The sequence below is a fragment of the Pholcus phalangioides genome, unplaced genomic scaffold (assembly GCF_987345545.1).
Source record: "Pholcus phalangioides strain wild (caught in Gottingen) unplaced genomic scaffold, Ppha-v1.0 ptg000015l_1, whole genome shotgun sequence".
In the NCBI taxonomy this organism is placed as follows: Eukaryota; Metazoa; Arthropoda; class Arachnida; order Araneae; family Pholcidae; genus Pholcus; species Pholcus phalangioides.
The window spans coordinates 68,702,144-68,729,370 of NW_028301608.1; the positions used below are offsets into that span (position 1 = coordinate 68,702,144).

At 35.1% G+C, this 27,227-nt stretch overlaps 1 protein-coding gene across 5 annotated transcripts in view; it reads left to right on the top strand.

The window, feature by feature from the left end:
- Positions 1 to 3,966: 3,966 nt before the first annotated feature.
- The window catches only part of LOC149076597 (putative arginine--tRNA ligase, mitochondrial), a 45,114-nt gene continuing 21,853 nt past the window's right edge, over positions 3,967 to 27,227 (top strand). Inside the window, exons 1-14 of one of the 5 annotated variants that reach the window (XM_089244209.1) lie at positions 3,973 to 4,212; positions 9,936 to 9,986; positions 11,147 to 11,274; positions 12,948 to 13,033; positions 15,694 to 15,799; positions 16,031 to 16,126; positions 16,446 to 16,543; positions 17,197 to 17,336; positions 17,474 to 17,550; positions 18,815 to 18,899; positions 19,013 to 19,086; positions 19,192 to 19,298; positions 20,899 to 20,994; positions 21,528 to 21,588. In XM_089244209.1, coding sequence (XP_089100335.1) covers positions 11,239 to 11,274; positions 12,948 to 13,033; positions 15,694 to 15,799; positions 16,031 to 16,126; positions 16,446 to 16,543; positions 17,197 to 17,336; positions 17,474 to 17,550; positions 18,815 to 18,899; positions 19,013 to 19,086; positions 19,192 to 19,298; positions 20,899 to 20,994; positions 21,528 to 21,588 — 1,062 coding nt within the window. In that variant the 5' untranslated portion in view covers positions 3,973 to 4,212; positions 9,936 to 9,986; positions 11,147 to 11,238. Of the gene's footprint in view, positions 4,213 to 9,935; positions 9,987 to 11,146; positions 11,275 to 12,947; positions 13,034 to 15,693; positions 15,800 to 16,030; positions 16,136 to 16,445; positions 16,544 to 17,196; positions 17,337 to 17,473; positions 17,551 to 18,814; positions 18,900 to 19,012; positions 19,087 to 19,191; positions 19,299 to 20,898; positions 20,995 to 21,527; positions 21,589 to 27,227 lie in introns of those variants that run through there. The other 4 variants (XM_089244207.1, XM_089244208.1, XM_089244211.1 and 1 more) reach the window with 4 other exon arrangements.

Sequence of the window (27,227 nt, forward strand, 5' to 3'; positions counted from 1 at the left end):
TTTAGAGAAATTGATGATGAGATTCTGTAATTTTCTTGAGTAAAATCTATTTTAATCCTGAAATATTATGTAAGTGTTTACAGTTTTGTGTGATGAGGTTATAAAAGGTTTTTCAGGAATGTTAGAAATGAAACTTTTTCTTATTGTTTGAATATTATTTCATGACTGAATATGGTATGAGTGTGAATGTGTTACATTACATAACATAATATGATGCATTATAATTAATTATACATTAATTATGAGTATATAGAGTAATTGTAATGTTCTGGAAAGATATATTTTTGTTTTAATAACCCCTAGTATAAATAAATTTTCGAAATTAAAAGTGACAAAGTGAATGAAGAGAATATTTAAAAATATAAATGAATTAGGCTTTACAACATATACGTTGTTCCGTTTTCCAATATTTGTTTATTTTATAGAATTTATTTTTTCAAATCTGATACTCCCTAAATATTTCACATAAAAATGAGTGAAATTCATTGAAAAAATGAAGGAAAGTTTTCATCAACTTGATCGAATTGAGTCAAATTTCGTTACAGCAACATCCTAGCTTCTGCGAAAATGCGCCAAATGTAATAGCGCAGAACCTGTTCTTTCCCCGACAATACTGCTCATCTTTTCTTCACGTTCGACAAGTTTTATGAATAGCGTGCGCGGTCTATTTATATCTTAAGTCTATGTTGAAACTACACACAAGCGAGCAGAGCAGCGAAAACAAAATATCTTGAATGCGCTGCTCTTATCTCTTGTCGTGGAATTCCCGCTCTGTTGCGGTGCGCGACAGACACGCAGGCGCATTGGAATCAGTGTGTTTGATTTCGCTGCTCGGATCTCCTCTCCCCTCGTTGCTTTGCTCTCCTTCATACTATGTGTTCAGCCTAACAAGTCTATCTGTTTCCTTTCCTCTCTCTTCTCATCACCAAAAAAACTTCGTTGCAACCCTATAAAAAAAGTAGTTTTTTTTTCATCTCCGTGATGAGGAGGTAAAAAGCTTCTATTCTACGGTTAAATAGGATCTGTTATATGAATGTACGTATATAAGAAGGGAAAGAAACAGGTAGGTGAGGGTGAAACTTCACACCTACTACCTCTTATCTGTAAGTATTACAGATCAGAAAGTGAGCGAGTATATAACAATATACTGTTTTCCTTGCATTTTTTTCTTACTTGTCTACTTTTTTCCCCTTCCTTTTTCTAACATGCCATTACGTTACAACGAGGTTATCAAACCTTGTCTTATATTTATCGCCGATTCGTCAAACAGAGATCATCCGAATTTCTCGCCAATCTTTGTGAGCGAAGCGGTTAAAGGCTTCTTTACTATGTGCACCAGAAACGAGAAAAACCTTTCCCTTGATTGTTTTTGTGGGCACCTCAACTAATATTCTTCCTATTGATAAGTCCTCTATAAGTAAACACTTTGGTGATCTCTAAATGTTCCGCGATCCTTTAAGTCAGCGGTTCTCAACCTTTTTTGGCCCACGGAACCCTTTCCAGTGTATAATTTCTATGGCGGAGCCCCGTAGGCCTATTTTTTATTTATTTACTATCAAATTTACTGACTTATTTTTATTACTCAAAAATATTAATAATTATTTTTTTTCATTTACTGGGTTTTTTCATTTTCCTCGAGCGGCCTCGGAGCCCCTTGGAGTTCACACAGAGCACCGGTTGAGAACCGCTGCTTTATGTCATAGTTTTCCAACCTTTTTTCTCCCATCGCCCCCCAACGCAATCTAACCCATGGGATCCTATGATATACCCATAGCTTCTACCGCCCCCGTGGAACATTCCATCGCCCCCCAGGGGGCGATAATGCCCACGTTGAGAATCACTGCTTTAAGTGATCTGAAAATGTGTCCAAGCCGCTTAAGTGCTCTGCAACTGTGCCGCGCGTCGTTCAAATGATCCGTAAACATGCGGCGGATCCATTAAGTAACCTACGAATAAGGTGGCGGTTAACTTGAGTGATGTAGAACTGAGTGTGAGCTCAAAGTGTGGTCTCTAAAACTGTGCCACGTCACTTAAGGTGATCTCCAAATGTGCCACGGACTGCTTAAATATTCTGGAACTGTGCTGTGGATCACTCAATGGATCTGTAAATGTGCTGTGGATCACTCAATGGATCTGTAAATGTGCTGTGGATCACTCAATGGATCTGTAAATGTGCTGTGGATCACTCAATGGATCTGTACATGTGCCTCGGGTCACTCAAGTGATCTGTGAATGTGGCACGGGACTACTTGAGTGATCTGAAAATGTGCGACTGGTCACTCAAGCGGTCTGTAAATGTGCCGCTTAGTTCATTTTTTACAAAATTAGGTTTGAGGTGGCTGACCATATCAGATAACCCCGAGAGCCACATATGACCTGCTGGCCATGGGTTGAACATATATGGCTTAGAGAGCGGGTCGCATTGAATTTCTTAAACAGAGAGTTTTAGAATCAGCCTTCAAATAGCATCGACATTAACAGAAATGTATATTTTTTGCATAATAAAATAAATTTTTGATCGTTTGGGAGGCATGGCGGCGTTCTTTCTTACGCCACTGAAATCTGGGGTCCCTCACCTCCAGTAATATAGACAAACTCGAGTCAATCCAAAATAAATCCACCCGATTTTCTCACGACTACTGGTCATCTTTCGTTTCCGTGTCCAAACTTAAAAACGAACTTCATCGCCTCCCTCTATTTACTCTTCGTCTCATTTCTTGATTAACATTGTTATATAAAATTTTCCATGGTCAATTCAACATCGATACTTTTGGTATCTTAGCCAAACCATCCTACATCTCTCGAAGAAATAAAACCTATTTTTGCTTCCACTCCCTGTTCTCTCTCTCTCTCTCTCTCTCTGACTGCTTTAAATGCGCAGCTTCTTTCCTCATACTATTGGTGAATGAAACAAACTCCCAAGCTTCATTGTCGAATCCCCCACTATTACTAGTTTTTTGTCCAATATCAAACAATATCTTTGTCATTTTCAATCGCATCCTCTTGTATAGGCTCCAGGGCCAACAATATTGTATAAATAAATAAAGAATCCCCAACCCCATGCACGTCTCTGATCCCAATGTACGTTAGGAGGCAGAGCTGAAGAAATTTTGCTGACGGGGGAAGGGGGTGTTCTGATTTTTGCTGACTTTTACTGACGGCGGGGGTTAAAAATGGATAAAAATCTGCTGACCCCCACCCCCCCACCAAAGGGTGACACTCTTATGAGCCCGTTAGTATTTCTAGGCTTCCCACCTCACCCCATATCCGAAAAAAGTTTCCTTGGTTTGATGGAAAAAACCTCTCTCTGTTACAGGAAATTTGAAAAAATCTCCACACACACATCTTTTTGGCGACATTTGCTGATGTCCCACACTCTCTATCGCAAAAGCCTTTTCCATCTTTTTTTTGATGAAATATGGTTAGCGGAGGCATAAGGGGCCATTCAAGTATTACGTAAGCAAATTTTTAGCTATTTTTTTACTCCCCTCCCCCCCCCCCTTGTCAGCAAAAGTCGGCAAAACGCTGACCCCCTTCCCCCTCCCCCCTTGTCAGAAAAATTTCATCAGCTCTGCCCCTCTGAATGCTATCTCATATTTTTATAAAGGGTGGTTGATGGCATAAGCATTATCCCAACCCCCCCCCCCCCTTGTCATCAAAAGTCAGCAAATCGGAAACCCCCTCAACCCCCCATCGATGATGACGTAATACTTGAACGGCCCCCTAATTACCATAATGGAATTTATAAATAATCAAAATTATCTTTATCCATAATTTCAGTCAAAATTTCAAATTCCAGTAAGATTGTTGAAAATTCAAGAACAAGAAGGGGAATTTTATATTTAAAAAAATGTCAATTATATAAAACACTGTCAGGGGAAATTGTGGATAATATGGTCATATCAAATATACTACATTATTATGATTCTATGTAGTTAAGCGTTTCAAAGTCAAAAGGTAAAAGTCATAGACGTATTTATTTATTTTCAGTTTGAAACGCAAGCTGTAAGTAAAACACCCAAATCAGTGGGAGACATTATTCTACCACGGTTGTGTTAGCTAGCAGAGCCCCTACCAAAGCTGTATTAAAGCAGTAATCTCTAGCCGCTTTGGCCCCAACCAAAAGGTATCTATTCAGAATAGACAAGAATTCTACGTTCTTCTAATTGCGATTTTTGCAATTCCGAAGAAACAAACGATTACTTCATATTTGTAAGTGGGACATTCACAGAAAGCGATTAGGAGCAGTTAAAAAAAATATTTTTCTCTTCATCCTGTTCAAATTATTACACGATTTTTTTGATTTTTGGATATTAGTCGTATATATTTTTATTTAATTTTGTTAAAACTGTTTTTCTTTTTTTGCTTTTTGTTCAATTAGATTTTGTATCACATTTTTTTTATTTTCATGTTTTCATAATATCTATTGTTGTTGTATTCCTTCCTTTTTCTTTGTATAAGGTTTTTTTTTTATTTATTCAAGTTCTTTGCATTTTGCTTTATTATAAAATGCCTATGATTTATCAATTGTCCTAAAGCCCTCACCAGGTATAGAGGACATTAATCATTCGAGTCAAGTCAACACACCCAATCAGTAGTCCTAGAGCCAGCCCTCAGAGGATGTTAATCTGTAAAACATCAAATTGTGTGATGAGTTTTACAATTTTTTACGAGCACACAAATCAGAAGTCTCGTTCTTAAGAAGCAAACTTCTTTAATTCTGCGTGTCAGTGAATTTTTTTTGTAAAGTTTACAGTTTCTTTCAATCCGAGCACAACTCTGGCCTATCGCCATATTACTGAAATGGTTCCATCGAAAATATGCATGTATACCTAATGGTCAAAGTTGGAGGTTACCAGATGCCTTCCTTGAGAAGGACATGTATTTTTTTAATGTCATTTCAACATTTTTGAATGTCCTCCTACGTTTTGTTAAATACACCCTTTTGTCCTCCTTTTTAGGTTTCCAGAATTTTTTTTTTTTTGCCCTGGGAAATTTTTTTTTTATCCGCACTGATATTCATTGTTTTTTCCCACATGCATTGATCAATAGCCGTCGGAATTGCCAGATTTTTTTTTCTTTTTTTTAGTGGTTCAGTTTTACAGTTAGAAAAAATTATTCTTGTGGCCAGTTTTATTGGTCAGAATAATGGTGTCATCTGTTGTGAAAATTTAGAGAAATGACATTGCTAAGAGTGCATGTGGAAAAATCTTTGTAAGTAAACTCACTCTCTCCTCCAAAACTTTCTCAATTTTTGAATCTGGGGTGAAAAAGCAGTATAAGCACCCTTCGTACGGCTCTGGCACCAAGCAGTGCCAAGTCTAATGTAACCCTGCGAAAGGGAAATAAAAAAGTTTTTTTTTCACCACTTCACTTGTTTTTTTACATCCTCCACCGCACAGCAATAATCCCATGGAAATTGGAATAATCCTTAAGGCACGAACACGTGAGATAATACTTAGGACACACACATATGAAGTAATCCAAAATGCACGTAATAAATTGAAATAATCCACGCTGAATTCGAATGGGCGGTAAACTCATACTACCGAATTTTAAAAAGAATCACGACAATAAGAAATTAAAATCATAGAAAATAAATTCAGAACAGTTTGAAGTTGCTAAGCCTCGGCCCAACAGAAGCTATTTGACATTGTCAAGAATTTAAAAAATTGGTGCTGAAATGTGACTGTGAGCAGAACATTCTGCAACAACGTGCGATGGGAGTGAAATGACACGTAGTTCAACAATGCATTAGTGCAGAAAATGTTTCGTCCAATTGCTAACATAGGTGCATGCGAAAATGCAAATCAGTGGCTGCACCTGTAGGCTGAACTTCGTTCGGGCTCAGGCGTCGCTTTGCTTCTCCGGCCATTAAAGGGGACCCCTGCCCCCGGACTGAAATTATCAACTCTGTTTTCACCGCAACCAGAAACATGGCTATAGTATTTCACTAAGCAGGATTAAAGCCCTAGCAGACCGAGAAGGCAGTATAATACAGTTGAAGCAGAAGGTAAAAAAACGTTACTGAGTTGCCACAAGTGGCAACATTCTGAAGAGGTCTAAACTGCATCCCACGCAATCTGGTAACTCTAGTCTAAGTGCATATTTATAATACAGTTAGCTGATTCGAGAAAGGGGATTCCTGCTCGCACACCCTTAGTAACGCTAACACCCCCCCCCCCATCACTTCTCCCAATTTTCACAACAGATTGCACTAATATTCTCACCGATTAAACCGGCCACAACAATAATTTTCCTCAACTAAAACAAAACCTCTAAAAAAATCAAAACAGAAAAAGTTCCAGGAATTTTGACAGCTACTACTAAACCAGACATGCGCCTCATCCATATTTCTCTGCGGAACTTCTAACGAATTGGTGCATGTTGGAATGTATGTGTATGTACAGTGATCCTTCCGTGGTTTGTTTCTGTGTAATGCTTATTATGGGTAGTGCTGCCACCTGCAATCAAATTTTTTAAACTATGAGTTTTTTCTCAACTCATAGCGAATGAAGTGTAGTGAATGAATAATTATACCATTGTAGGCCTGTTGCTCTCTGCTGCAAGACTTTTTAACGGAGAGATCGACTCGCATTCACACCTCAAAGTTTGAAACCGCAGGAAACCAACTTCAGCTGACCACCACTGCAGCAAAGTTGGTTTTCTGTTGGTTTCGAAGTTGGTTGGAATTTTAACAGCTATTGGTCAATGGAAAAAAAACCAGAAAAAGACTAATGTCAATAAAGAGATATTTTAATGTGGAAAGAAAAAGAAAGAAAAATAATTCTGGGAAACCTGAAAAAAAAGAATAAATGGGCAAATTTTCGGAGACATAAAAATAAGAACATCTGGTAAGCCTAATATATAAGTGTTGTGTGTTGATATTTGGTGCTGCCATCTACCTTTCAAATTATGAGTTGCATTCAATGAATGATTGAATATTTGTACCATTGTAGGTCTGTTGCTCTCTGTGGCGAGATATTTTAACAGGGAGATCAGCTTGCATTCATGCCTTGAAGTCTGGAAATTTTGATAAAATTTATACCCTGACAAAATATTCCAAAACCAGATGAATTTTTTATAAAAATAACTTTCATTTTTTGCATTAACATGCATGAATTGTGATGTGTTTCTGCTTGTTTTAAAGCATCATTCATCTTCCTTTGAAAAAAAAATTAACAGAGCAATATATATAAATGCGTGTAGTAATAGATAATTCAATTAAAACTATAATTTCTAATTTAAATACCGTTACTTGTTAGTTGCTCAAGCTTAGAATACCTTAAAGACTCATTTACACTTGTCAAGTAGTAGAACTAAATTTTAAATCATCGAGTACTTTAGAATGAGTGCCGGCATCAGGCTATGCATTTGTGTTTTCCTAGTGTTTCACATCAGATGTTCTGTTGTCTGCATTCTCTCCATCAAACATGCAGCTTACAATGCCTTTGATTCCTCTGGAACCAGTCAGCCAATCACAATCAATATAAAGCTTGGCGTCTTGCATGTCATAGGAAAATAGTCACACTTTTTTCCTCACTTTCCTATCTGTGTGTAAACGGCCTGAGGAAATGGGTGATTCTTTTTGCGAGCAGTGCAAAAAACCTGCTCCTAGGGAAACTGAGCTTCAGCTATCATCTACTTGGGGAGAGCCTCATGGATTACTTGTAAAACCCTTGTACTGGACTTGCATCATTATTGTATACTACAATTTCTGTCAAACCAATCACAACTCTGGTATGTTGCCATGTGCAATTTACTATTGAATGAGTTGTACTGGTTGCACATAAAGAGCCGCAACTAAGGGGAGCAGGTGGGTATGATGTCCCAGGCGCTGGATTAGAGTGGGCACAAATTTCACCCTTTAACCTCTCCTTCAACATTACAAGAGGGTGCCAAAATATGTGTTTTTTCCAGCTGAACAAGCATGCAGTTGCAGCCCTGTGCACAGCTAGCAGTCTGAATGTGTGTCTAGTATGGTGTGTGGGTTTTTAGTGACGCCATCTATTTTTCAAACTATGAGCGAAGTGTAATGATTGAATTGAATGATGGTTAAATATTTGTTACACTGTAGGCATGTTGCTCTCTGTGGTGAGACTTTTTAATGGAGAGATCAGCTCTTGCATTCACACCTGAAAGTTCGGAACCACAAAATACCAACTTCAGCCAAACATCAACTATGCTACCAGTGGGGTTCGAATCCAGATCTTTACAATGCAAGTCATCACTCTGACCACACAGCAGCTTATATACTTTAACTACTACTATTACTAATGTTGTGTCATTTTTGTGTACTGCTGTTAACTGTGCACATTTCCTTGGTAGAATGTCTAATGAATCAGTGCATTATTCTATACAGTAGAACCTAACTATAACGAGCCCACTGTAGCAGATTTTGCTTGTAATTGGACAGCTAAAAAATTTTTGAAATTTTTATCTGGCGAGTTTAAAACTCGTTTTGAGTATTTAAAAAGTATTAACTCGTTTAAAAAACATTTTCAAGCAAATGATTAAATATTGATTGTTGTTTTGTTTTACATAAACATGGACGTGATGTATAACTGATACCGCTTGCCAGCCAGAAAAATTAAGATTAATGTTATAATTAAAATTACAGACACATCTTTTTCAATTCGACAGATGTTGTGTGAAGGCTGTGTTTTAGTTGATACATATAATTTAACACTTTTTACAGTTTACTGTACATTCATTGATGTACACCCTGTAGCATTGCACCCCAAAAATAATTACTTGTTATAAACCAAATTTTCGTTATAACAGATAGGGATGGGACAAATAGTGATTTGGCCGAATACCAAATGTTCGGCTAATGTTTTGACCGAATATCAATGTTCTTAAAATTCATCACAATTATGAATAAAATTGGTGTTTTTAATTGAGAATAAAATTATTGGTAATTTAAAATGATTGATATTGAATTTTAATTATGCAATTTATTATTTAAATAAATATTCAAAAATTTGTAATTGAAAGATTTTTATTGTCATGATACCGACAATCAAATCCAACAATGATATGTTGTATTTTCTTGTATTTTAATACAGTGATACCTCCGCTAACTGAGACGATTTGTTCTGGAATCACGTTCATTAGCCAAAACGTGATTTCCCATAGGTTTCTATGGAAAATCGTTTGATTCATTCTAGCTTCTGCCCAAAATTTAAAGATAAGTTTTTTAAAACACCAAGAAATGTTATAAAAAGACAAAAACTGACCAAAGGCTAAATGAAAGCTTCAAAATTAAATAATTGAAAATCTACGGGAAGATGAGAGATGCTGAAGATCTTCATTTTCCAGTATGTACACAACCAACACATTAGTCTACTAAAGCTGGTGTTGACACAATCCAATCGAGTTTGTAGGTGTCCCCATCCATTTGTGATCTTGTCAGCTCATTTCTGTGTCTGATACATGCAGATGGAAAAGATAATCTCCCAGACTATTCAGCTTGATGCTAAGAGTCTTGCACTGAAAAAACTTTCTCTGAAAACATAGGCTACCTTTTTTTCCAATACATTTTCTATTTCGGCTGAATCTTTCGTTTTATATGAAATGGTTCAAAGAATTTCAGAAAGAGAAGTGCACGTACATCTGAAGAAAGATTTTGAGATGGACAGGAGTTAATCAGGCTCTAGTGACAGAGTAATCCTGATTATGATTGGGGCAAAAATTCAGCTCATGATGGGGCTATTTTATGTTAGTGCACACATTCATGTCATCAAAAATCTTAGCTGAATTTGTATTCATTAGGTGAGACAGAAAAATGAAGAAAAATCTTTGTTAGCCAAAATTTTGTTAGCCGGAGTATCACTATTTACAGAATCATTTTTTTTTCCAAAACTTGTTCAAATTTTTCATCTAATTAAGAAAATGTCAACCTTTATTTACTTTTAAGTATTAATACATTATAGAAGAGTTGATCCACTTTGCCCAAGAATATTGAGAAGACACCAACGAATAAGGTAAATACACAAAAAATAATAAAAGTCCTAATGCATTTCGACACCAATGGGTGCCGTCAATATTAATACATTATGCAATTTACGACTTATTCTTCCTCTCTAGATGTTCTTTGCCCCTCTTTTTCTGTAACCAATGCATTTCTTGTCTTGGTCGATCCTTCAGTTAGGCCGGGATTACAGTATAAAAGTTTTGTAAAAGCTCTTTGATAAAACTTTGGAAAAGAAGAACAACCAATAAGCAAGAATATTGCTTACATTTGCTCGATTGTAACTGATGTGCTTATTGTTTGAATTTTCCAAGTTTTATAAAAAACGTTTACAAAACTTTTATAGTGTAATCTCCTGGCCTTAGTAAACTTGTGGTAGTGAACGTGAGTTATATATATACACATTATTGCAGTAGGGTTTTATTTTCAGTTTCATGTTTTCCTTATCCTTGAAATTCACCCTGACATAACCTCTTTCACAGAAAGGATTATCTGAAAAATATCTTATTAACTGAAATGGCAAGCCTTATCTTTATTAAATTTTGCACCACACAATAAAATACAATCAATATAAATTTCTAATTTATGTGAAAAGTTCCAATTAATATCATTTTTTAAAATTAGTTTGTTGTGCTTAGATTTACACAGATATTCAGCCAAATACCTAAGCATTATTTGGCCAAACCGAATATTCGGCAGAATAGGCCGAATATTAATCCCATCTCTAATAACGGACAACCTTCCACCCCTATTAGTCTATTACAATGAGGTTCTACTGTACTAACAACTAACCTTCTGGCAACACGGTATTCCATAATTATGCCACTTAGTGGTCGTAGGAGCATTATGAAGGCCCAACTTCACAGGTTGTGCTGTGGTGGTTGGTTTTCCAGCTTCGAGGCATGAATGCAAGCTAATTGCTCTGTTAAAAAATTCTTGCCAGAAAAAAGCAAGAAATCATAAAACTGCAGAAATATTCAATCATTTTACTTCACTCACAATACCACATATTCACACAGACTTATAATATCACTCTGATTGATTTTTAATAACAGGAGCAGTCAAAGGGTCAATATGCATAATGTAAATCATTCAAAATGCTCACAAAACATGTTTCTATTATTATTTTCAATCGTTTTTGTTAATTTATATTTTCTTTTTTCTGAATTATAGTTTCTTCATGTCTCTTTTGAACCAAATGTTACATCAGTGACAATCCGAAGTAACTGTGATTTACACACATATAGTAGCCCATAGTTTTGAAGATGGCTTCATTTTTCAGAAAAAGAATAGCTGAAAAAGTATACATTTATTGAAGTTTTAAATTGTATTATCTGAAAAATATCTTATTAACTGAAATGGCAAGCCTTATCTTTATTAAATTTTGAACTTTTAATTTAAATTAAAATAATAAAGATTTTGTGAAGCAAAAAATTTCTTTTATGTATGAAGTATCTTGCATTTATGTCAGAGCTGGATAAAAAAAATCTTAGTGCCAAAAAAATTTTTACCCAAAGAAAAAGATCCAAAGTAATTCTTCTTTTTACTTTTTTCAGGGCATAGTCACCCTCTTTCATGTTGGCAGATATGCTGCTATAAATTCCTTACTAAATTGGGCTGCTCCTAGCCTGCAATTTAGTAACTACACTAAGAAAATTTTAGGTGTCAATACCAATTTTTTTGTTTGCCTGTCACCTGGGATTTGGCCAGCCCTAATTTACGTACAGAGATTGTTGTGATATCATTGTCTATAAAATTTATGTTGCTAACATATTAATCTTAGCCAGTCTGATAAATACAGTCGAGGCTCGTTTATAACGACCCCCAACCCCCATCATTCCCCCAAAAACTGACATTGTATCAAAAGAAAAAACATTTTAGATAGTCATTACATGGAAACAATTGGGATTTATCCTTATTGGTCATTATTGATCACATGACAAATGAAATGAACGCTATGACACGAAGGGGTTCTTTACAATAAGCGTCAACTGTATTTACATATGTGGTTCACTCTCTATAATCTAACTGGGCTAGTCTGGCCTGTCCAATAGTCCAACATTTTTAGGCGTTCTTCTTTCGGGTGTAGAAGACAAAAATATATCACTGCATGTTTCCACACAGAAGTTAATATTATTTAAACAGGCTTTTTCAACTGAAATCCAGCAACTATGATAATCTAGCACAACCTTAATCTGATATGTGCAGAACCATAGAATGTCTACTAAGTTTATTACTGGAAATTTCTGCATCCTCATATACATAAAAGTGTGAGTCAGAAAAAAAGGTAGAAATTTTAATGGGGTGAGGACAGAACTCACAAAAATAAACATTTCGCATTGTAGAAAGTGTGATTTAATAGAAACATCAGAGGTTGTAGAAAGTGTGATTTAATAGAAACATCAGAGGTTGCAGAAAGTGCTTTCCCACAAACCCTCAGAAGTTTAACTGTGAGTCTGATGGGCTATGCATTCACTGGAAAGTGCCCTGTAGTGTTTAACCGTGTGAATTACAATCATGTGTCATAAAGGCTGATGGCTTTCCTCAGTAGGTAGCAAATAAAAACACCTTGTTTTTAATTTTCTTTTTTTCTGCCTATGCACAAACTGGTTGTGACCACATTGTCACAGCCTTAAGCAATACAATATTCCTGAGGCATAACACAGGTCTCTGATGTACTAACCCCAAGTAGTACTAACCCCAAGTTGCGAGTAGTCATTTTGTTGTTTATTATTGCAGCCAATCATCCCGTTAATATATCAAAGGTTATAGATACACCTGGAGCTAGAAATTATTTATTTAGGAGTGTCCTATCACCCCCTTTTCTTTTCCATCTTTTCCAATTCACCTTAGATGTTCCTATAATGTATTCAAGATGCATAAGTGTGTTATGTGTTATTACGTGTGTGTATTAATTATATGTTTGGAGTATTTCTGTTTTTCACACATCATTTTTTTATTATGAAATTTTCAGATTTTTTGGTGCATTGACATGGGTAGAAGAACAAAAGAGGATGTCAGAAAAATTGCTCCTCTTGTTAAAGTCAGCCGTATTACAGAGTACATACCTTATTTTTTTCTTCCACTTCATATTCTTATACTAAGGTTATCGATAATTGTTCATATTCAACAAAATATAAATTTACAATGAAACTTTGTTAACTCAAAGTTTCAGATAATTTGAAGTTTTTATGAATTCTTCTTTGATACCGTGTGTAGTTTAGAGTAGTTCATAATATTTTTTCAATTCAATTTTTTTTCAAATGTTTTGAATGATTCAAAATTGAAAGGAAACAAAAAAAATCACAATTTTAGTATAAGCTGATTTGAAAAATTAGGAAAAATGTTTCGTGAAACACCAGAGTTTGCTGTGACTTAGTTGTTAAAACGTAAAACCTTAAAAAAAATAAAAACTCCTTACATATGAAGGGTTGGGGTAGGGGAGGAAATGGTTTTAGTCCATAAAAAAATTTCAGGAGACAAAAAAGTTTTCTTTAAAAATCTGGTTTAATTACAATATTGAAAATTTTATTTTAATGTTATATCATGGCACATGTTATGTAAAACTCAAGCCAAACTATTTTTAAAAAGCAAATAAAAAGATGATTGTATATAAAAAAAATTTTTGACTTCACTCCCCTCCTCCATGAACATGTAGTTTGAGCAGGATTCTGAAACTGAACATACACACACTCATTGTATAAAATTTGAATAATTAGGATATTTGATCATGGTATGATGAATTAAGTTAGAAGTAGATTAAAAAATTATTGGTGGTTAGTGCAGAAAAATATTCAATGAAAAAAAAAAGTTTATTATTTTTAGTCATATCTTTAGTTTATTGTCTTTAGTCATATCTTTAGTTTATTGTCTTTAGTCATATCTTTAGTTTATTGTCTTTAGTCATATCTTTAGTTTATTGTCTTTAGTCATATCTTTAGTTTATTGTCTTTAGTCATATCTTTAGTTTATTGTCTTTAGTCATATCTTTAGTTTATTGTCTTTAGTCATATCTTTAGTTTATTATCATTGTCATTCTCATCTATATAACCAAGTACAGTAAAACCCCTCTTAAAGGTCACCCCTCTTTTGCACCCAAATAATAATTTGCAATTGTATAAAAAAGTATGCATTTCAAACCCCCTGATTAATGATCCCCTTCTTTTACGGACAATTTTTTTGTCCTGTTGGTGTCGGTAAAAGCAAGGTTTTACTGTATACGTACGTTATCATGCTGCTTATCACTCTCATGTCCATCCCATGTCAAGCTGTTAGCTTCGGGATTGATGCAAAACCGTCTTAAAGATTGCAGGTTGCATTAAGCTTCACACAAGAGATTGGAATTAGGGGGTCTTGTGTACAAAACTTCCAATTTTTCGATAGGCATGTCCTTCTCTTGCTTATGGTTCTTTCTCCCATTTTGCTTGTTTTTAAGAGTAACTTCATGGCTGGTGTAACTACCAAAGAAACTGGAATGATGGTACACTAAATGTGGTGTAGAACCATCTGATTGGCCTTTTCGCCATTGGGCATTTTTTCTGGTTGATAGGCTTTAAAAAGTCTGTCCAAGCTTTACAAATTTCTTGTTTATAGTCAATCACTACAAAAGGAGGTGGTTTTACACAATCGTTTCTTATACCTTCCATCCATTCTTCTGGAATCTTGACATAGGGCATTTGTTTAGGACACAAACAAATCTGTACTCATTGATACTTTTTATACACAAATTAACCTTAAATTCATAAGCACAACACAAAGTATTAAATACCTATTATTAAAGCAAAACAAATACACACTCAAATATTGCTTTCTGTACATGTAATTAATGTTTGTCTTCTACACATATGCTAGACTCTGAGCATCTGCGTGCTGTGACTAAAATCATTGTTTCCCCTTATGTTGTATCTTTCTTCCTTTATTACAGCAGACTGAAAGCATTTTTACCTCTGGTGTTTTACGTGGTTGAAAGGGACAGTACTGAGTTATACAAAACCACATAAAAACATAGATTTTAATTTTTTTTTGGACTGAAATCGTTTTTCCCCCGACCCTTCATATGTTTTGTCTGGTTTTTTTTTACTTACATGTCTAGCTTTAACATAATGTAACAGCGATACTATCATTGTTTTCTCCTGGGCACCAATTAGAGAAATGTCAGGTTGTTCCTGGTGACATCCTAATTCACATGGTAGACTTTTAATAAATTACAGGTACTCTCCTTCCTTCGAAAGCAGCACACGTATGTCTGTTCTATATTTTAAGCATGGGACAAAATTTTCCTTTTCCTCTTGTTTTATCGTTTAATCACCCAGTGTGAAAAACTTACAAAAGTTAATGATCAGAAAACTCAAAAAACCAGGTAATCTAAATTAGTATTAAAATTATCCATACTGCCCGAATCCAGTAAATAAGATTTGGGTGACCAGTGAGCTGAGTTTGAGTATGCTGTTCTCAAATTTCTGCTGTGTTCTAAGTCAACAGTGAGGAATTTGGTGTGTAATCATAGAAGCAAAAAAATTCTTATGCATCAATGGAATTTATCATATTAAATTTGTGTACAATGAAGAGGTTTTTCTCTCACCTTTTACTTTTTTCAAAACATTATCAAATGTTTTAATTATCATAATATAGACATCTTTTGTTTCTCCATCTAATGTTGTTTTTCATCTTAAGTTTTCTTTTTATTTATATTCATTGGAATGTCTCTTCTTTTTTTACAGAGAACACCCAAAGCTATTCCTTCCAATCAATAGAGTCCTGGAAGTTTTGCCAAAAGTTGGAGATAAGTTTTCTGCTATTGACATTATTATGTCTTTACGAAATCAGGTATCTCAAAAAAAATCCCATTTTTTAAATGTGATTCATTTTTTTCCTTGGTTCGCAGCTGTGATATTTTTTGTAGTTTTAAGGTGTTTTCCCCTAAAAAATATGTGAATTTTCTAGATATGAATAGATGATTTTTCCTTTCTTAGATTTGTTGGTTAGCTGTGATTTTTTGTCATATTTATGCATGAAAATTTTTTCATTTTTTTCATTTTTTTTTTTAATTTTTCATAGGGACTACCAACAGCAGAAGGAATTATCGATATTGAATTGCGCAATGAGTCACCCCAAAGTTTTGTTTTCACCATCGACAAACATGTATTCAATAGGGTATAATAGGTGTATTTTTTTATACATTTTCTTTTTGATTTGATTCTTTTCTATCCCCAATTCAGTGACATTGAATATATAGGTAGATACATAAGGACCAAACAATAATACTGAATACAGTATATATACACTACTCTTCTTGATTTGCTTAAATAATTTATTCCATTTGTCACCTTGAAAAAAACTTTTTATTACTGCTCACATCAATGAAATCAGTTATCACACACAATACACTATTTGAGAATAAATAATATCTCATTTTTTTCTTGCATGAAAAAAACTTATTCATGAAAGTCACAAGTTACTTCTTTATTTTCAGATTGTATTGTTAGACATTTGTGTTGAATTTAATAATCTAAAAAAAAGCAGTTGCATTTTGAGTGACTTGGAGAAGAAAAATATTCTCATTGATTTCAGGTTTGTTCGTGATATCCTGTTTGTTCATTAGAATTCAAATATAGTTGTTTTGTTTGCTTTAACAACTCAAAATCTGTCTTATAATAATTGATTTGAATCACATTAACAGATGAGTTCATTAGGAATAAATTTGAACATATTGCTTTTTTTCTTTTCTGTTGGAAGAAGCTTCTAATGACTTAATCACGGCTCTAGGATTTATGAAGTTCCATTCAGCTTATTTTATGAAGCCCACATTTTATGTTGCAGTTTTTCCCCTGTTGCAAGTTAAGTTTGTTTGAACTGTTCCCTCCAGCCACTTATTTAATATAATTTCTACAAATGATTGTTTCTGTATTCTATTATTATCTAATGGACTCAGATTTGCAAAGTTTCAAGAAATATCTTTACTTTTTGACATTCAGATGCTGCCTCATGTGTCAAAGTTTCAATTATAACATCTACAAAAAGTGAATAAAGCTGTTATGTGGCTCAATGTTTGTAAAGAGGAAATTTAATTTTTATTTATTACATCTATGAGGCCCTCCCAACTTGTGAGGCCCAAAGCTACTGGAAGGTCTTAAGAGCCATTAAACAGTCTGTTTTTATAACTTCAAACAGCTATTGTGAACTTTTTCTTTTAATTGAAACTTACTGCTTTTCTGATATTTTAGATCACCTGTGATTGGGGAAACCTTGAGATTCAGTCATTTACGTACTCTGTTTTACTGCAATTTTATTGGGAGTATTTGCAAATATTTGCATCAGAATGTAAATTTATTGTTGTCGATCGAAGACTGGGGGCCAAAGTGTAGTGAGTATTGGTAATTTTCAAAATCTTTTTATAATATTGTGATTTTTGAGAAATAATCTGAAAAATAGTTTGCTTTTGCTTTGGTCATTTAAGTTTTACTTAGAGAAAAATTGATATTATTCTCTAAAATGCAACAGGTCTTCTTCTCTATGGCTACAGTTTATTTGGCATTGAAGAAGAACTTGATGGAAATGCATCAAATCATATGAATGAAGTAAGATCAAAATTGATTCAGATTGTGATACTAATGAAATCATAGTAATAATGAAGTCATCAACATGATATAGAAGAGAAATAATTTGCTTCTAAGCACATCTGTGTGCTGGGAGAGCCGTTATATATCCCGGGAGGGACAGAGCATGGTTCGTGTCTGGTCTGTCGGCAGAGTCGTTTAAAGATTTTTTTCAGTATGTCTTTCTATAGAGCTATCTTGTTTTATAAAGTGAATATTTCTGTTATTGAAATAGGACTTGTCCTACACTTATGTGCAGTGTAATGATAGTACTGAAAACTAATAGCATTATCCCAATATTGACGAAATTGGGCATAATGACCCTTACCTCTGGCATACAAATACTATTATATTATTTGAATTATGTATTCATTAATTCAGGAAAACTTGTATTCAAGTAAATTTTTATGGTAAGGGGATTACGAGTGTGCTTACAAATCATTGACTCATTCAAGACATTCCCTTAAGTTTGCTTAGGTTATTTCTTTAAAAAAAAGTGGAACTCTCTTGGAACAAAAACCAAATCTGAATTTAAAGATTAGCTTTGGCCATTTTGAATTTTGTTATTTTGCTTTACTAAAAGTCATTTTATTAAAAGTGTCCACGAAAATACAAACTCAAACATCAAAACAGGCAAATTGTCCGACTGGGTATAGAAATAAAAAAAAATTTCCCAAAAAACAGGATCTCACACTTTTACTGTACGACACAGCAGGGTATGTTATCTATGGCACTAGATTGTCAAGTTGACTAAAATATTGGCATTGATGCGTGAACTTTTCTATGTGTGGTTACTAAATCGGAGTCTGAAAAAGAACATGAAGTTATGTTTATCAACATTGGGGGAGGGGGGGGCTCCTTTTCCTAAGAAAAGTTGAAAGAAACATTAGTTTGAGCTGTTTTTCTAAAATATATATACATATTTCAATTCTTAAAAACTTGGCTTGTGCCTAAATTTTCTTTCAATTTGTCAAGTCCTGATACATAGTAACTCAAAATTTAGAAAAAAATAAAACAAACCAAAAATCTTTGAAAACAAAAATACACCGTTCATTAAATATATTAGTCATTTAAAGCTTCCCAGTTTTTTCTGCCATGAATATATGTTCTTACATTTTTTCTGCCAATCTTTTAATGAAATTGAGTATCACATACATATATATTTTTTAAATGAGTCTATATGGTAGAATATGACAACAGAGTTTAGTTATTTCAGGTGACCCTATTCTCATTCTTGTTTTTTCAGGTGCTCAAAGCAAGTGATGTCAAATACAAAGACGACCTGTCATTCCAAGATGCTGTGTCCAACACCATGGCAAAAATGGAAATTGGTAACAACACATTTTCTGTTTGACTTTTACTTTCAGAGTCAGTTTTTGTAGGGTTTTCCCCTTAATAATTCAGTTACTTTATTGACCTAATTGCTTTTTTTTTTTAATTTCAGATCACCCTTTAGTTTTATCCCTTCATTGCAAACTACAGGAAGCATGGATTAAAGATCTGACAAGTATATTCAAAGTAAGGTCTGCATTCACTTTAAAAAAAAAAAGTGTTTCAAAAAAATTAAAATAACATATTCTATTGATCTCCAGAATTTAAATTTTTTCTGCATTTCTTTTCCAGCGCATTGGCACGAGATTCACTGATATCCAATGTGACTCTGTTTTCCATAAAAGAATCAAATCAGTTTTTGATCATCTCTGTGCTAAAGAAATTGTTTCAGTAAATGAGTAAGTTTTTTTAATTATTGGATTAAATTTTTGGAAATGTGTTTTTATAACAATGAATCGTTCCTAGTATTCTAACAGATAAATTTGAATAGGGTTCAAATGTACAGATCCTGCAGCATATTATGATGGTGTATTTTATTACATGTGTGTGTTTCAATCTAAGAGTATTTCATAACATTCTACAGTAGAGCCTCTCAATCTGGAAAAACCCTGAAAAAAGATGTCTCTGAGAAAAAAATCCTTGGTCTTACGTATTTTCATCTGTTTGTCTCAAAACATTTCATGTGACCACCAGTCTATCTTGAAGCCTAAACATAGTGATAGGAAATAGGAACATTCAAATTCTTGCTGTTTCTCAGGAATCACATTTTCTTCTAGAAGTGAAAGAAACTGAAGATCTGTGTAATCCATCACGATGATAGATACTCTGTACATATTGGATTATCACATGATACTGATGAAATAAAGAGAGATACAGAATAAAGAGGGAAAAATAAACATGGAATAAAATTATATGTAGTGAGACACAGACAGAGGTAAAAAATTATAATGCTACCTGGAGGTGAAAAACAAATGAAAAAAATGGCTGAGAAACACAAGCTTTGAGTGTTTCTAATAAAAAAAATTGAGATTTTACAATTTTAGACATAAATTCTTCTGCAGTGAAATCTGTTTATAATGATACTGTAAGAACTTAGAAAAAATATTGCTATTGGTTAATTGTTGTAGACAGTTTGAGCATTTGCACTATTTCCTATTGAATAGGAATTCCGCTGGGACCAAAGAAAATATTATAGGCAGGTTTTTCATTATAGATAATATCGTTATACACAGGTTTATAAAGAAAAGTGAAGTCACAGCAAAGACTGGAATTCTTTGTGGTACCAGTTAAGTTACGGTCGAATCCCGATATAACAAACTCCAAGAGACCAGAGAAATTACTTTGCTATAACGAAATTTTGTTTCAAAGAAATTCCAGGTTTTCATTGTTGCTATGTAAAATTATTTGGGGATTAAAAAAGTTTTCTTTAAAATGAGATTTTTGCTATAGCGGTATTCGTTAAAACGGGATTCGACTGCATTATCCAAAACCCATCTAAAACAAATATGAAAAAACATCAAGGAAGTGAAAAAAATTTTGGAAAACTACTCATGTGTATTAAACCTACCTTACAGAAATTACTATTCATATTATATAAAATTTATTACCTAGGTGATTAAAATCACTTCAATATATTGAAAATACTTTAAGTTATTGAAGTTCATAGCTATATACCTGCCCATATTAGTTGTTTTTCGCTTATGAAATATAGGAGAAGGTTGGTTTTGGGAAACTTTCTACTTATTTAAAAATAAATTTCCCACTCACATACACATCAGCCACTTGCAGGTAAGTGGTTATCATGCTAGTCAGTCTTAGGCTGTGTGAGGTCTCAGTTTCAACCCTGGCTCATGCATGGATGTAACTAACAATTTCCCTTGGCAGATCTCTTGGGAAAAATGCAAAGAGTACATTATAAATTAAAGGTTCCTGTATATTTTCATTGTAAATTTTGTTTAAACACAATTTTTTTCTATTAACATTAATAATTCTTTTCAGGCGAGAATTAAGAGTGAATGGGCCAAGTAATGATCAAGATGAGTTGCTAACCTTGCAAGACAATATTCTGGGCTCTGAACTACATGCTTTAGCAAGGTGAAAAACATTTTGTTTTACTTATTATGCACCTTATACTGTTCATTTATTGATATACAATAAGACTCCATGTTGGGAATAACCAAAATAATTTTTTGCACTAGAGTTTTCAAAGATACATGTAGGCAGAGAAAGTTTATGTGAGGTGGATGACCTAAAAACTAGTGCAAATAACTTTTTGAACTAATTTAAAAATTTTTACAAATACAACAAGCAAATTTCTGCAATGTTCAGCTTATTAGCTCCAAAGCCCTTTTTATTTTTAGCTGTTTTATGGCTCAGCAGGGATATTCACTCATATCCAAATTTTTCTGGAATTGGCCCAGTCCCATTGGTTTCAGATATGGGAAGTTCTATGTGTGCTCCCTGCCACTGGAGCCACTTTCTTTGAAATAAGGATCGGGGCTTTCAATCAGTTTCACTTTTGCCTGTGCAAGTAAACATTCGCTGGTTACAAATTGTTGAATTGCAGATATCTTTATCCTTATTTGGTTTTGTTAAGTGTACATAAAATGTTTTCTTTTTTCTGTTAGAACTGTTTCTTCTGCAGTCACGGCCAAAGAATATGCAGACTTTGATGAAATGCATTTTATTGTGAGTAAAATGTTTCACAATGTTTTTTTTTGTGATTGGGTATGAACCCCAATCACGTATACGTTTGTACAGTAAAACCCCTTTTAATCACAGCTATCCCTACATCAGCCTTAAGAAAACCTTTCCTCATACAACCTCCTTTGATGTAACTAATCTCATTATTTTACTGCAATATGTATAAACATTTTTTAGTATACAACAGGGCTGTATATTAAAATTTTGACCTAGTGACCTTGAAAGTGAGTGAAATAAAAAGTTTTCCATGAAAATAGAAAATATTTGGCAAAAATCAAGGAAATATATAAATACTGGGGGGGCTCGGCCAACCCCCCTCCCTTTTCCTCTTCACAACATATCTTGTTTATTTTGTCCCACTTCATCAGAGTGCTATGAAAAGGGGCATGTGAAAGCACCAGCTTACTGAAGATCTGAAGATGTGAATTTTACAATAATGAAGCAAAAAAAAAACAAATGTGATTAATCAAGTACCCCCAGAAAACTTCTCTTTGAGGGTCTCCAGACTCCAATTCGCTGAATTTTAGTGGAGCCATAGACTGGATTAATCTTGGGCTACCAATGTTGCAAATTTTACGTCATACAACAGAAATCAATGAGATTCATCCAGGAGAACCCAAAATTAAACCTGTCAGCTTCTCTATGGGGCCACAACCTGGAGGCTTGTCGGACATCCTCCCTGTGAGGGCCACTAAAATTTTTCATTTTTATTAAATTTTACAATGAATAAAATACAGGGCCCCCACATCCAGTAGCGGAGACCCAATACGCAGATTTTTAGTGGGGGACCCAGACTGGATTTATGTCAGGCTTCTGCTGTTGCAAATTCCACAATGTTAAACAACAGAAAACAATGAGATTCATCCAGGGCCCCAAAAAGGAAACTTGGAAGCTTGTCCGGCATTCCCTGCTGTGAGTGTCACAAAAAATTTTCATTTGCATTCATTTTACCAACAAATAAAACCCAGGGCCCCAACCAATTGCCCGGGACACAATTCACATACTTTTAATGAGACCCCAGACTGGCTTTGTCTCGGGCTACCAATGTTGCAAATTTTACAATGTTAAACAATAAAAATATATGAGATTCATCCCGGAGCCCCAAAACGAAACCTGTCAACTTTTTCATGGGGGCCCTGACCTGGAGGCTTGTCAGACATCCCGTCCTGTGATGGCCACAAAAATTTTTCATTTTTATTAATTTTACAACGAATAAAATCCAAGGCCCCACATCCAGTAGTGGCAACCCAAAACGCAGATTTTAGTGGGGGACCAAACTGGATTTATCTCTGGCTTGCGCTGTTGCAAATTCTACAATGTTAAACAACAGAAAACAGTGAGATTTATCCAGGTCCCCCAAAATGAAACGTGTTAATTTCCACATGGGTCCCCCGAATTGGAAGCTTATTGGGCATCCCCTGCTGGAGTGCCACAAAAAATTTTCATTTGTATTCATTTTACCAACGAATTAACCCTGGGCCCCCAAAATGAAACGGGGTCCCAGACTCGGAAGCTTATTGGGCATTCCCCGGTGAGGACCACGGCAAATATTTATTTTTATTCATTGTACCAACGAATACAATCCAGCGCCCCCACGCAATTACTCAGGACCGAATTCGCAGATTTTTATAGAGGCCCAGACCAGATGTATCTTGGGTGCTTCCCCTATCGGAAATATTTCAATTTTGAAGCAGCAAGAAAACAATGAGGTCCATCAAGGGCCCCTGGAAATGAAACCTTTTAACTTCCCCATGAAGGTTATATGTGCAATGCCCCCTCCCAGGTACCCCGACCCTGTGTGTTGGGAGCACTGGTGATATATGTATATTCATAGGCATACGCAGAATTTTCTCAAGGGGAGGTTTTTACTTTTTTCCTGCAAAATAACACTATAATCTTGGCTCAGGAGGGGGGGCGGGTTAGAACCCCAAACCCCCCTTTGCGTACACCAATGTGTCACATATACATACCTCTCGGCGTGACCCCCCACAAGGGCAGAGCTGGAACGATTCTTATCACTTTTTGATTTTTCACACTATAAATTAACCACAGAGAGGCCCGTGAAAAAGTTGGTTTGGTGCCCGCCATTCTCCCATCCTAGGGGCCCTGCTGTAAGATGTGGGAGCCTCTCGGTACATACACATAACTTAGTCCCGATAGGCCCCAAAGCAGATTGTTTAGCACTGTTCTGCGACGAGCCCTCGGCTGACTGGAAATGTTCTGCAGTAAAAATCCCCATACATATAATAGTGTTTTTTGCACTTTTTCTTAAAATTCTTCCAAATTGTTCTGCAGTAGCGCTAATTGCTGCACATTCTGCTTTGGGGCCGATAGGTCAAATGAGTCCTGATATGCGAGAGTTAAATAAAAACTTGACCCAAAATCATAACAGATTTTCGTAACACAAAAACGTAACTGATTTTTGTCACATAAAGCCATTACCTACTTACGCCACATAAAATTGTCGCCAATTCCCATTGCATAGAAACTGACCTTTTTCGAGTTTGTGATTTTATATTATAGAGTAGATTTAAAAAATCAGAGAACTTCTGTTAGGGAAAAAAAACTAACTAAAAACATTTGGAAGGGTGAAATTTTGAATATTTCTTGCTTCAGGAGTTACGTTCAGGGAATTTTTTTTTGTTTTTGTTAGGGAAATAATCAAGCAGACTTTGCTGGGAACCCTGCCCAAATTTCTATTTGCTGTATAAAAAAATAATTTACTATCTCAATTTGTGAGCCCAATAATATTATTTCTCTTCAAAGTACTGTTATGAAAATTATGTAAATAGGCATTATTTATCATTTATTATGTCATATTTCACCTGTAAATAGTCATTAATTCATTTCTCTGTGAATACCACCAAATTTACGACTAACTTGGCAAATTTTATTCGACCAATTAAATTTTGTCTTAAAAACGTGTCAATTTTTTGTATAAAGTCTCTCTTTGTTTTAAGCATGTTTCGTCAAAATCTCTGCTTGTAAACACATGTAAATAGCTCATTTTTGAAATAAGTCTGTGTTGTCCTTTGAATTACTTTGTGCTTTGCCATCTCGAGTGCTTGTGAGAGACATTATCCGGAACAATATCATATTTTAATGTGAATAACTAACCCCTCCCCCTTTTTTTAACCAAAAATAGAGGAGAGGGGTTCTTATACATAGATAGTGTTATAGACATTAACCAGTTACTCAATTCCTTGGAACTATGAGAGTGACTTTGATGATGGTAATGAACTAGTTGATTTAGCTAATTGTGATGTATCAGATGAGAGTAACAAGGAATTTAATGATTTCTATGATGAAAGAAAAATATCTTTGATGAAAATTTTTTCCAAATTTTAAGCCCAAAAAAATTTGATTCCTTATCCGTAAAGTACGGATCGAATCATATATCTATCAGATTCAATATATGACAGACATATATAAGGTGATTCACAGAAAAGATGGGAAAAACTCTTTAAGAAGTGGTAGTACACACCAATACAAATAATTGTCATCAAAGAATACATGGTCTGACATGAAACGCAAACGCTTTTCAAAACGGCCGCTCCACAAATGTTAAAACTGCATTCCTGTTAAAATTTATCGGGAGAAAAAGAACACCATGCATGCAAATGTAACCTGGGAAAGAAGAACAAATCGCTTGCAAATCTGCGTCACAGTGGATAAAAGGCACAGATGCCAGCCCTGTGAAGTTATTCCAAATACAAATACAACGCCACAACAGGCAAAATGCTCAACGAGGTGGCTAATAAAAAGATGCCCATAAAAATAAGGATGTCATATATTTCCAAAAAATTTATAGCAACCAAATTAAAAATGCAATTAACAAAAATTATAATCAATATATACACATGATAAAATACTATACAATGCCCATAAAGAATACTTATGGTTGTCTTATACTAAGTATGGATAGCTTCTCGATTTACCCCAACATGTTTATCGTATTTCTTTTTAAACCTCCGGGGGTAAGCTGTTAAATTTATTAACAACCCTATTAGAGAAAAATTGCCAATAAGGACACGCGTAGCTCTTCTCTGCACCCCTTCAACCAGGTCTATGTCCCTCTGTAGGTATGGTCTCCAAAACCTTACAGCATACTCCAGTCCAGGACGAACTAAGCCTCGAAAAAGCGGAAGAATGACTTTAGGAGAACGCGAAGAGACCTTTTTGAAAATGAGTCCAAGCATTCTATTCGCTTTTTTGACCACCGCTGAACAATATTCCGAAAACCTAAGCCGTTCGTCAATGAGAATTCCCAAATCGGTAAACCTAGTTGCATCCGGGATAGTGACACCATTCAACTCGTAAGAGAACCGTAGGTTGTTCGAAGCAAAATGAGCGACCATGCACTTATCAACGCTAAACGTCATGCTCCATTCATTTGCCCATGCTGCAATCTTGTTTAAGTTGGTGTGGAGCAACTCCCTATCGCTTTCATTGCCGATTACCCCCATTAGTTTCACATCATCTGCGAATTTGCTGGTAATCCCATTGATACCCTGATCGAGTTTATCGATAAAAAGTGAAAAAAGTATGGGGCCAAGGACACTTCCCTGAGGAACTCCACTTGTGACATCTGTCCAACCAGAGAATTCCCCGTTCACCATAACTCGTTGTGACCTATCTCTTAACCATGATTCTATCCAATTCAGCAAGTTGCCCCCAATTCCAATCTCGTGTAAACGCTTCAAGAGTTTACTATGTTGGACCCGATCGAATGCCTTCTGGAAATCAAGGTAAACAACGTCTGCATTTTTGCTCTTACCCCAAGCCATAGTCACGTGATCATAGAAGTAAAGGCGTGCAATCGTTCTAAAAGTTGTTACGTATGGGATAATGGCGCACTTTAGTAATACTACTACTAAACCAGCCATTCACCTCATCCATATTCCTCTGCAGAACTTCTAAGGTTGGTACATCTTGGAATGCGTGTGTACGTATAGTGAAACTTCCATGAAATTTGTTTCTGTGTAATGCTTGTTATGTGTAGTGCTGCCATCTGCAATAAATTTTTTAAACTAAGAGTTTTTCTCAACTCATAGTGAGTTAAGTGTAATGAATAAATAATTATACCATCGCATGCCTGTTCTTTTAGTAATACTGGGAAAGTAGACATGCATTTCATTTACGGAGCTGCAAACGGAAGTACCACAGAGGCAGCACAAATGTATGGTAAGTGTTTTTCCCCACAGGCCAATCCAAAAAATCTTTTGGATTGGCCAACAGCAGGTGTGGAAGACGAGATTTTGGAGATGGTAGCAGATCAGCCAACTACAAGTACACGAGCTGTGGGCCATAGCCTTGGTGTGCCACAATCCACAACATGGTGGGTGCTGAAGGTTAAGATGTTGCACCCATACCATTTTTATTGAGTCCAAGCATTAAATGAGGAAGATTATGCTCGTCCTGTAGACTTCGCCTGCTGCCTCCTACAGCAGAGTGCAGCATGCCCAGATTTTGCAGCAACTGTTCTTTTCTCAGATGAATGCAGTTTTGCATAAGATAGTACGTTTATTACCCACAATAAACATGTCTGGACGTCTGTAAATCCACATGCGCATCAGCGATGCTTCTGTATTAATGTTTGGGCAGGAATAATCGGTGACCACCTA